A 12,690-nucleotide genomic window follows, 5' to 3' on the forward strand; every position below is an offset into this window, starting at 1 on the left:
GAAGAGAAGAGAGCCGGTGGCGAGCAGCTCCAACTCACCGCTCAGAATCTGCTGCACGGCTTCATTTCCCATCTGCGCTGCGGTGAAGCCCTGTAAGGAGATGATGGATGGGTCGGAGCCGTAACTCAGCAGGAGGCGGCAGGTCTGCAGGTGGCCAGCGAGGGCAGCTCGGTGCAGAGCAGTCTGCCCAAGGGTGTCCAGTGCGTTCATCTGAAAAGTCATTGGGTGGGCACATGAGATGGAGCATCTGTTTTTGTTTTCTCTTATACTTAAGCAAATAAATTCAAATGAGAAGAAGAAATTGTCAAAGCTTTTTGAAAAAATGCAAAGATAATTCATTATTAACTTTAGTCACTGGTTCTCAAGACATATCATCTTATGTTATCCTTCTCTGACCACCTTACTGAAAATTACTACATACTTATCCCTTCCCTAAATGACCATCTTTCTGTCCATCCTCTGCACCCTGCCATTCCCCTGGATGACTGGAATGAGGGCTGGGACTTTGTCCGACATCCACTGCCTATCGCATTAAAAATGTACATTAAATACTTCTGAATGAAACGGTTTTATCCAACTTACTCTCAGAATATCAAAACAACATAGTATGTAAAAAAAATTCAAAGTAGTTCATTTCTTTTTTTAAGAGTGTCATAATTCTGAGTTATAAACACATTTAAGTCAGAAATAAAAAAGACTTAAATATGAAATGTTCCATTTTTAAGAGTTTGACGGGTATTAAGAATAATAATCTAGCTAGTTTTAAAACTGAGACGACATTGCTTCATGCTGGCGGATAACCTGTGTTCCAGGGTGTCCCACAAGCCCCTCCCACTGCGGTTGGGACCCACGCCCCTGTGCACTGTACACAGCGCTGCTTCCGAGAAGCCCTCCTTCCGCCTTCCTGCACTGAGATCTGGTCCAACCTCCCCCTCCTCTAAGAAGCCCTTCTTGATGACTTGAAGCCTTGATAATTACTTCCTTTCTGAACCTCTATGTTATAAATTATAACACTACAACAATTTTTGTTTACCAAATAAAACTAAGACTGTTGACACTACGGACTGCATTATGTTTCCTGGGTCCTCTGTAAAGCTCCTGTTAAGGGTGCACAGCAAATTCTCAAATACATGCTTGTTGGTTATTCAGAACGTTGGTGCACACCCACCAAATGCACAAGAAAGAAAAAAGGATTTAAAAACATTGATCTCCCTGTCCATCCAGTCTATCATCAATCGATACAAGTGAGGCTGTCGGACATGTTTAGGCAAGGGCTCATCTATTTATAATGGGGTTTCACAGAATTCGCCGTGGAATACTGACATATTTATCACCTCTGCCAACAGAAAAATGACCATCTTACATACAGACAGCATAAAAGTGCAGCTGTTAGCATGTACTGATGGAAAACGCTGCTTGAACTTTTCTATGAATATTTCTTTTTTTAAAACCTGTTTTTTTAAATCCTTACCCGAGGATATGCCTGCTGATTCTAGAGAGGAAGGAAGGGGGTGGGGGAGATAGCGGGAGAAGGAAGGATAGAGGGAGGGGCGGAGGAGAGAGAGAACGGTCGGTGGGCTGCCTCCTGCACTCGCCCTGACCAGGGATCAAATCCACAACCTAGGCATGTGCCCTGACCAAGAACTGAACCTGTAACCTTTTTGCGCCATTGCGGGTACAGGATGACACTCCAAACAACTAAGACACCCAGCCAGGCCTTTATTATTTCTTCACCTCAAGAAAAAAATGTAAATTTGAGAATATTCTCATTATTAACATTTTTCTACTAACTTTTTCAATCATCATGATGAAAATCCTCAATGTAGCTTGTTAAACCATGGGAACATGGTTTGAGAATTACTTGAGAATTATTACTCTGAAATACAGAATTTACCAAGTTATTCCTCAGCTTAGTGACTGTTAAATGCCTTCATTTAAACTTGAATGAATCCCTCCACATGTCACTTAAGACCAGCGACAATTTACTTTTACACTACCTTGCTTTCTGCTATATATATATATATATATATATATATATACACACACACACATATATATATATATATATATTTTTTTTTTAATCACAGTCTAATAGGGCTGCCATACCCTAGCTTTATTAGATTATACTGAAGCCCCACTCTATGACGTTTCTAAAGTCACCGTAAAAGATAAAATACGCCGCCTTTGGTTGAACTTATCCTTGCACACACCTTAGCAATGCAAAGGAAGGGGCAGATGTGGAGTTTCTCGGTAAATCTAACGGCAGCCAGTTTTTACCTCCAGTGTCTGAGCAGGTCGACTGAAGAGCAGGTAAAGTACAGCCAGTATTTTTAAACATCAAAAACACTATGTGTAAGAAGAGCTTCTCTCTATACATGTGTATGGTGAACCCGAGGCACAATATAGAAAACAGCGGATTCACACTCTTTCATGATTATATTTTAAATGGCTATATAAATAAGTATCTGCATAAACCTGTTGATTTTGTGTCTTGACACTATAACCCAGGGAACAGGTGGTGGGCATTTTACAGCCTTTTTAGCTTGAAGGTAAAAAACATGATCTCATCCCTCTTTACAAAAATCTTAAAAAGTGCTTTTTGTTGAATATTGCCGATTATCATGCCAGGTATTATACATGTACCTTGAGTCTCTATGTCTGTAATTGGTTTTCTATGAGAAAGGAGTCTCACAGGAAGTATCTACCTTCCTGAAGCAGGCTTCTGTTCATGCCACCTACCTATTAACAAATGTCCACTGGCTCTCCAAGTACCATGAGAACAAATCACAACCCTCCACTGAGACTACCCAGATCTTGCTCCAATGTGCCTTTTCAGAGTTTCATTATTCTTCTGTATTTAGTAGACTAATCATAACTTCTAATAAATTCTCCTTAGCTAAACTCGAGTGTACTATTTGTGAACCTTCAAAATTCACGCGGAATTAAAAACAAGCTCTCCAAAAGGAGGCATGTATAAATATTACAATAATATGTCACTGCTTTAGTAAAGGGGTGCTTCCCTTCTCCCGTGCCCTAAGTGCCCGAGAAAGAGCCCCCTGAGTGTCCTGGTCAGCACGGACACCAATCCAACAGCGGTGCTGAGCACACCGCCGTCTCACCCATGTTCTCCCTTCCTCATCCCTAAGACTCGAGAGAGGTGGTATGCACAGGAGGCACAGTTCTAAGTCAAAGACATAAGGTAGGGGCTGCAAAGGCCATATTCAGACTGTATAAAAGAAAAACAGGAAAATATAGTCTATCAAAATGAAAGATGAAGCAGATGAACAAAGACTGACAGAAAAAAGAAACTCACACAACCTCAGAGAGAGAGACAAAGGGGAGAATGGCAGCCGAGGCACCCGAGGGTTCCCAAATTCCTGTTCTAGTCTTTTGTGACTCTTAGCTACAATTCCTACAGATTATTTCTACAGGATAACCACATGATTATCTCAAAAAAGTAATAAGCATACATTTACATAAGTACAGAATAGAGCTCCATTTGTGCTGAATCTAAACTTACTTGCTCTGTTACTGGTAACTAGTATGTCTCTGAGACACTGGCCTCTTTGGTGTATTTTGATACAATCAAACCTCAGATATTATTTGAACTATAAAAGATACACTGGAACTATAGCTTTAAAAGCACTTTTAACACCTGTGGGCTAACAGAATATGCCTATCAACACAATTTCTCCTTTCATATACAATATAAGTCTGTCAACTTAAGACGAGAAATCAGAAGAAATTTTGTTATCTTCTACACATTTAACAGATGCTCACTAATGACAAAATAGCAATGCTTTTATGTATGGAAAAAAGTACCTCTGAATGAAACCTTTTGTTTTTAGGTATTAATAATACCAATCACAATCAGGGCTCAAGTTCTACTAAATAATAAGAGCAGACAAGGAAGGAGCAAGAGAATGCAGGATGCCAGGGTAGACTAGCAATAATAAAAAAAAAAAACTGATGTATAAAAGATAAAATCTCTATGTCACTCCTGTTTAGGCTTATAGTCGTCTTACAAAGCAGAGCATTCATAAAGAAAATTATTAATTTTTTAATATATAGAAGTTTACCATGATAAAAGTAGATTTCTCACATAAGTTGGTTAATATCCCCACCCTATTATAATCCTCCTTTCCTTACTAGCCATTCGTTTTCTATTTTTTTTGCTAAATATTGCCTGCTTAATTACCCCTCTGAGTCCAAATCCAGTCTCCACCCTGTTATCTGTGTCTTAGGAAAATCACTTGCATGGATCACATCAATGGGCTCTTGTGGTCTTGAACTTCTTGTTGTACTTGGCCAATGGGAACAGTAGCAGGAATAGGGTTGGAATACCTGTCAAATGCTGCAGGCGTGGTCAGGTGGCCTTTTCTACATGGCTATTTCCCTTTCTGGTCCCAGTGACCTTTTCCTTTCCTTGCCCTTTAGGCCTAGGGATGATACCATCTCCCCACTTGCTACTAGCACTACCTCGTTCCTTCTTGATTTCCTTAAACTTGCCCACACCTTTGTATATAATTTCTTTATTAAATGGTCCTCAAAATACCCACTTTGAGTGTGCTGCTTATTGCCAAGACCTTAACTGTCTACTTCTATCTTGGAATGCCTCCTTCCAAAGCTACCAAAGCCCTCACGTGACAATTGCCAAATTCAATGCCACTGTTTACCTTGATTCCTCTCTGTAGCACTGACTGATCACTTGTTCTTCCTTCCTCCTCCTATTACACTCAGTAAACACCGAGACAGGCCTTCCTGTCCCCTCTTCCCCTGCACTGCAACATGGGCCAACCTCAAAGGTTCCTCCTGCCTCCCAACTCGCCTCTCCATCTTTCTCCCACAGGAGCCCCACTCATGTCCGCAATGTATGGTTGCTATGTTGCTGGCTGCCCCATAGATATTTCTAATCCTAAACTCTCTTTTATTTACATTACAGTGATTTATTTCCAACTGTTAGGTTTATCTAAATGTTCCTCCATCACAGCGATTTTCAACCGGTTTGCCACAGCACCCTGGTGTGCCGCTAGATTTTTTAAAACACTCAATACCTGATCTCAGGGGCACTGACCTCTTTTTCCTTAGACCATCAAATAAAAAATGACAAGAGCCAACACAATTTCCAGTGTGAATGAACCAAAATTATACCTATTTTTATTGTCAGATCAGCAAAAAATATATTTTTTGGTGTGTCCCAGAATTTTAGTCACTAGCTTGTGTGTGCCATGAGATGGAAAGGTTGAAAATCACTGCTCTGGCATATTAACTTCCAGTACCAAATCACTGTCATGGCATAGGAAAGCAGTATTTCTCTCTAGCCTTTTTACTTCCATTTTCTAAGACCATTCAAATGCCCAATTCATTTCCAAGGAATGTAATTAGTCCTTCACAAGTGGCTTTCATCTTTTTCTTCCTTCTTCATTACTAATGCCATTCAATTGGTTTAAGGTTAGCTTCAAGTTTGATAACTACATTAACTCCAAACTGTCACCTCCCTCAGTACCCAACACACAGTCTTGATCATTTTGCATCTCAGGATTTGTTGAGTTAGTGAATTGAAAAGTTATAAAGGGATTTTATATATATATATATATATATATATATATATATATATATATATATATATAAAATATAAAAAGTCAGATAATTAAGGGAAATTCATAGTATATAAGTTTGAAAAAACAACAACAAAAAAATAATGCTCATACTTACTAGTAAAGTATTACTTGTGAGCTCAGATAAGGTTCAGGGAATTAGGTCCAAAGTCACAAAACTAGAAAGCGGAGGAGTCTTAAGCTGAGAAGTGTGCCTGTCTATATTAATACACAAAATATGTTTAGTCTAACATGCAAAAGAATGCTTTGGCTCGTATAATTACTACTAAGTTCTTTCTAAGTGAGACGTTAATTACTGGTGGTAACTCCCCCTGCCAGGTTCCCTGCCCTTCCTGATTCATGGCCTCAGCTGGAGAATGGGCCTCGTCCTGAAGAGCAGGCACAAAGGTGGACACAGTGCAAGAGGGCAGAATCTTCATTCAGGGCTGGTGCTGCTCGTTTTGTAGGTGTTTTTAAAATCAAATGGGAAGCCATGAGGTACCTGAAAATCAAACTGAAACCACAAAGAAAGAACACTAAGCAAGCACACATTAGGGCCCACGGTGGCTAAGTTGGGTTTTTACTAATGCACTAGTCACCAGATAAACCAACTCTGAGGGACAGCAGCATGTTTTGGAACCAGGGAAGGAGTGACTGGGCGGATGGCAACTGGTATCCATTGGTTCACAGCCCGATAAATAGGACGCCCCCCTCCCATTTTAATGTACCTAGTAACAGGTATTCTGAATTACCTAGTAACAGGCATTTGGGATTGAGTTGAACTACAGTGGAAAAACTAGGGAGAATATGCAAGTTTAAAAGTCATTCTACATCACTGCCAAGGTGTTTAAAAGTATACACGCCCTACTGATGAATGTTGACATTATTGATGAGCATGCACTGTGAACATGAAGGGCAGCCAAAGACTGAGAACAGACCTGGAGTAACGCCGACTAGGATAGGTTATAAAATGATGTTATTTTTCACTGAACCTTCATGACACAAAATGACTCATGGGAGACAATGAATAGATATTTTCCCAAAACGAAGAGCCTTATTCATGGCTTTTTAAGAACATTACAAATACCATATGGTTTTTAATTTTTTTCATATTATTTTTAAAGATTTTATTTACTTTTAGAGAGAGAGGATTTTATTTATTTTTAGAGAGAGGGGAGAGAACATCGATATGGGAAAGAAACATCGACCAGCTGCCTCCTGCACGCCACCAAATGCGGACCTGGCCTGCAACCCAGGCATGGGCCCTGGCCAGGAACTGAACCAGCAACCTTTTGGTTTGTAGGCTTACACTCAATCTACTGAGCCCCACAAGCCAAGGTGCTACAACGTATTTTGAAAAATAGGTCAATGATAAATGTGATGCTCTTAAGTGTAGCAGAAAGCCCACTTAGCTTAGTATTGTTTGCTCAAAAGCAACAAGACCTTATTTATGTAATAATACAGTACAGTACCCTCAAAACAGGTGATAAATCTGTAAAACTCTGTTCCCTTTCATTTCATCTCATCCTGATTTTTTAGTTAAAAACAATGTCTTTTTAAAGCAAGGATAGCCACATTTTTGGATCATGTATTTCATGAATATAAAATATTTTAAGAACACTCAATATACATGCGCTCATCTCTAAATTACAACCAAGCAGTGTTCTGCTAATGCATAATATGTATAAAACTTTTAGAAAAAGAGTAATTACCAAGGGCAGAAAAGAGATGAAACAATTAAAAATTTAAAAATATTTCAATTACCAATGGTACAAAATACCTTTCGGCTCAATTAAAAACAACAGAAAAATCCTTTACAAGCTGTGACGGAGACACGTGGGCCTGACTCAGCGCTCCTTCCAATGGCGGGTCCCAAGGCTGAGGAGGCTCCCCCAGACACGCAAAGCCACTGCAGAGACTGCCTTGTGAGCAACGCCTTCTCAATCGCGTGGCTCATTTTCCATGGAATTTACTAACTACACTAAGGTTTGAACTGACATTCTGCTACTAAGATTGCATCTTTCTTGATGTTCTTATGAACTTACAAGGAGATGCTGCACTAACATGTTTTTAATAGATTCAAAAACTATCTAAACACAAATTAAGAAAGACTTAAAACAGTTTAGAAATTGGTTTTCAAAGTTTTTAATTTTATAGCTAAGAGAGCTGGGTGGATATAGTTACATCATTTTGGAGGCAAAAAAATTAAAAAAGACAATGGACATTTTCTAAAAATCTATTTTCAAAACATCCTCTTCATTTTTAAAAGTTTCTTTTAAAACTCAGTTACTTTCTCATTCATTCTAAAATATGTAACTTTTACCTTTAAGGGTCTGATGATGTTTCATTTTTCAGAAAAGTACCTATATACAAGTAAGTCATTTGTTGTCAAAAAAGTATCAGCAAATTTTGAACTCTTATTTTTATTAAAAAAAAGCATAACACTAAGTATAATAATTCCTGAAAATATTCATTCATGAACTAGCCAGACAACCTCTGTGTGCTGTCAGACTGCCACGGTCACTCCCTCTTACCATCAAAATGGCACTGATAAGCGTTCTCTCACTGGTTAGGGTAATATCCATACATCTCCTGAGTGGGACCCATGTAGAGTGCAATATGCCGAGAGGTGTTGAAAATGAACAGGTGAGTGAGGCTTTCACCGCCGGCCCCTCCCCAGCCAGACTCCCACTCTTCCTTAGGAAACACCTTGGGCTGGGACGTGGCCCAGACAAGCTGACGCATGGACCTAATGAGGTTGCCAGCATAAATCTGCACAGTAACTATGAACAGATCTTAATCCCTTTATTCTTAAATAAAGATTACTATTTTAACAAATTAAAACTCTGTAGTGTTAAGGTTATTTGAAAAAATTATCATTATCAGTTTGAAGAAATACAAATGTTCATTAAAATAAATAGCGACATTTTGACTACTATTTATCTAAATTAGTTTCTGATAAATCATCACTGGTGTTGACTACAAAAGTATATCAATTTCAGTATTAAAATAAAATAATACAAAGTTGAAATGTATTCCAAATGCTAAGACTATAGTTACACTTTATTGTTTTATAGAATGATAGTAAATTACAATGAAACTCAGGTAAGTCTTTTTACTAGTGATAAGATTTAAATCAGCTTTAAAGGAGAATCAGTGAATTCAAATACACATGAACAATCCTTTATAAAATTATTTTCTCTCTGATTTTCTGAAAGAAATGAACAGCCTTGTGAGCAGCCGGCCAGGCAATGCCAAGGGCGGCACTGTCTGTCCGGTGCGCGCCTCACCTTGGCCCCGTGCTTGTGAAGGACCTCCATGACGTCGTTGTGGGCTCTCTCTGCGGCCACGTGCAGCGGGGTCATGAAGCTGTGGAGAGCAGAGGAGGCGGTTCACTAACCCTGGAGCACTTCCCCGTTAAGAACCGAACTACTGCAACTGCACTTACTCTTTATTTTTCTCATTGACATTTGCTCCTTTTCTAAGTAACAATTCGGTCACTTGTTTTCGCTTGGGATGCAGGGAGGCCACAGCACAGTGCTGTAAAGGAAATTAAGGTAAGTTAGTAAAATAAACTTCGATTTAAAAGTAGATTTCTGAACTAAGTAGTACATGCTGACTATTTAGAATACTGTTTTCTCAAAATGTATATTTTACATTATCAAGATGATCAAAATTCCTCCTAAGTATCCTAGAAGTACAAAAATGTAAGTCTTGAAAGAAAGATGAAATTATGCTCTTAGTTAAGCACCATGAGAGACTTTTTTCTTTTCCTTTAGCCAACACATAGTTATCCAGTCTATGTCTACTTGCAGGTATGGGGATACTGTCTCTCCAAAGCTACAAAATCTCTAACTGAATTGCTCAGTCCTGCATGAGGCTGTCAGCCACGTAATCACCGCTTCTCCGAGCCCTCCACACAGGTACTCCCCGTGCTACAGAGAATGAGCCTTCATGCCCAGGGACAGGCAAGGAGCTGAGGGACCTCACCGAGTTCAGAGGGAGAAGTACTCTCAGAAATTGTGTTTCTTCCTAGATTTATACAACGTTTAGATTCAAATCCATTTTATATTAATGTTTGTGTTAAAATTTAAAAAGTAAAAAACTATTCACAGTAAGTAAAATGAACACTCCAAAAAGCAGGTCATGTTTGTTCTGTGACTTTGAGTGTCTCCTGGCCTAAGGTGGTGTGGCATGAACGTATTTGAATCCCAGTGTGCGGGCCATATATGTAGGTGAAATACAGCTGGATCATTTCAGTTCCGTGACACTTGTGCTGCTGTTGCCCCATGTACTGCTGGCGGCTGGACTAGTTCTGGGCAGGCACCTGAGAGAATGTTAACTGAGGAGTATTGAGAGATCTGCAACGGAGGCGTCTCAAGTGTTTGAATTCTGAACTCAGGAGCACTCTAACCAGCCCTACACCTGAAGGTTAACCTATCTGGTCAGTCCCAATGAACACGGACTAATTTTTCTAGAAGTACCTTGGAAAGGAAAACATGAATAACTAAAGACAACTGGTACGGTCTGGAAAAAAACTCTCACAGTCTTACCACTTTTTCTAATGAATTTACTAATTCTTAGAATGTAATTACTCGAAAGGATAATGCAAGTATCTCTGAAAATACTGTAATCTTCTATAGAAAAGAAATATGTATTTGTCTAGCAACCACAAGAAAAAGAAGATTGTATAGAGAAGATCACGTCTTGCATCTGGGAAAGCACTGGCCACACAGGGGGATTTGCCGTAATATGCGAATCCACCTTTGGGTATTTGGGTTGGTAAATACCCCTTTTGGTTGTATTGGGTTGGGTAAAAACAAATGTAAAAATAATTCCCAAATCAAGGTTGAGCAAAAGTCTATTCTCACCCTGAAAACCATCACCTCTTGAACCAAATTTAAAAAAATTAATCCAACCAACATTAAAATGGAAATCCCTGTCACTTCCAATACCACAGCTATTTTAAGGTTCTAAAATGAAAACCATATTTTGTGCTCACATCACTATTAAAAACCCACAGGAGGGATTAACAAGAAAGTCTTACCAATGCGGTTTCATGAGACTGCGGTTGTTTGAAATTAATGATTTCCAAGGCAAGTGTTTTTTTAACTTTGGCTAGGTCTGCTTCTCTGGCTGCTTGCAGTAAGGAATGGCCTTTAAATTCATCTGTTAATACAATAATGGTTGACATAAGAAAAATTTAAAAACTATAAAATCATTAGCATAATTACAAATTATGAAAATTATTAACTTCAGACATTCTCTACTTTAGCAAGAGCAGCAGCATGATGATACAGTGATAAAGGTGCAAAGATTGAGGGTGTATGTAGTTTACTGAAAAAATTATGGATTAGGTATGCTCTAAAATAAGACTGGTTAGTACTGTTTAGTACTAACTGGTTAGTACTGTTAAGAGTTCACAGAGATACACACACAAATATGCTCACTCCAGGCAAGTTTTAAAACAAGAATCCTAACTGTCCACTAAATGGAAATCAGTTAGGTAACTTGTGAACACTTCTCTGCTGAAATACTTTGTGTCTCTTAGAGAGAAAAGGTCGACCTATATTTACTGCCCGAAGTATGTACTATTAAATGCAAATTCAAGTACAATAAGAGGAAGGATAAAATGACCCAGTTTTTTTGTACTGTTACTACTACTGTTGCCACCACAGCTAAATGTAAGTAATAATGTAAAAAAAGACATTTAGAAAAATATTCACCAAAATATTATGCAATGATTATGTCTTGACAGGGAAGGAACTGAATTATGGAAGAAGTGCCAGAATTTGAAATTTTTCAAAGAACAATTAGCATTTTATTTATTTTTGTATAAGCAAGAAAGAGATAATTAAAAAGGAATTTCTAAATTAATTGCATAAATAAGTATCCAATACTTTAAAAAGATTTTTGAATCTTTAAAAAAAGATTTTCTTTATTTTTAGAAAGAGGAAAAGGGGGGATGAAAGAGAGGGAGAGAAAAATCAATAAGTTGCTTCTCCCACACTTCCAACTGGGGACCTGGCCCGAAACCCAGGCATTTGCCCTGGCTGGGAATTGAACCAGCAATCTTTTGGCTTGCAAGATGGCTCTCAATCCACTGAGCCACACCAGCCAGGGCAGAATCCAATCCTTTTATTTATTAAAAACATATAGTCTTATTTTGTATTTTACAAGTTTGGTTTTTATTTTGAAATGACAACTTATTAACAAAAAGCTGAAAACTGTTCTCTAAAGATGCACAGATGGCCAACAGACATAAAAAGCTGCTGAACACCATTAATCATCTGGGAAATGCAAATCAAAACCTCACACCTGTTGGAACAGCTATTGTCAAGAAGCTAACAAATAACAAGTGTTGGCAAGGATGTGGAGAAAAAGGAACCTGTGTAGTATTTACTGGTGGGGTTGTCAAGTGATGCGGCCACTACTGGAATAGTGTAAAGGCTCCTCAAAAAAGCTCAACAGAGAGCCGCCATACAACCCAGCAATTCTTCTTCTGGGTATTTATCCAGAGAAAACACAAACACTAATTTGAAATAGCATGTGCACCCTATGTTTACTGTAGCACTACTTAAAATAGCCAAAGTATAAAAGCAACCTATCAGTCGAAGGACAGACCAATGGATAAAGATGTGGTCAAAACAAAACAGAAACACACTCACAGACACAGAGAAAAACTGACATTTGCCAGAGGGGAGGTGGGTGGGAAAATGGATGAAACACATAAAGGAAATACAGAGGTGTAAACTTCCAGTTATAAAATAAATAAGTCACAGAATGTAAGGTACAGCATAGGGAAAATATTAACACTATTGTAATAACTTTGTATGATGATAGATGGTTACTAGACTTACTGTGGTGATCACATCGTAAGGTATGTGTTATTCACCTGAAACTAATATATCACTGTATGCTAACTCTACTTCAATTAAAAAAAGACACAGACACCTAGGCACACGTGTCTTACTAACTACTGCTCATTATTCAAGGCCTCAGTTTGGATCCTCTGATGAGCCTTCCTATGAAGTCCACCACACTCACATTCAGCCTGTGGTCACAAGGCATATCACACTGTCTTATCTGCTAT

At 38.6% G+C, this 12,690-nt stretch overlaps 1 protein-coding gene across 1 annotated transcript in view; it reads right to left on the reverse strand.

Annotated features, from left to right (window-relative positions):
• Positions 1-12,690, reverse strand: part of TNKS (tankyrase) — a 172,572-nt gene that overhangs the window by 39,249 nt on the left and 120,633 nt on the right. The window contains exons 9-12 of the mRNA XM_037128794.2: positions 10,645-10,766; positions 9,046-9,137; positions 8,888-8,966; positions 39-210 (exon numbers count right to left, since the gene is read on the reverse strand). Of these exons, the coding sequence (XP_036984689.2) occupies positions 39-210; positions 8,888-8,966; positions 9,046-9,137; positions 10,645-10,766 (465 nt within the window). The remainder of the gene's footprint in view (positions 1-38; positions 211-8,887; positions 8,967-9,045; positions 9,138-10,644; positions 10,767-12,690) is intronic.

Source organism: Artibeus jamaicensis, unplaced genomic scaffold, assembly GCF_021234435.1.
Source record: "Artibeus jamaicensis isolate MK-2021 breed Jamaican fruit bat unplaced genomic scaffold, CSHL_Jam_final scaffold_833, whole genome shotgun sequence".
Classification (NCBI taxonomy): domain Eukaryota; kingdom Metazoa; phylum Chordata; class Mammalia; order Chiroptera; family Phyllostomidae; genus Artibeus; species Artibeus jamaicensis.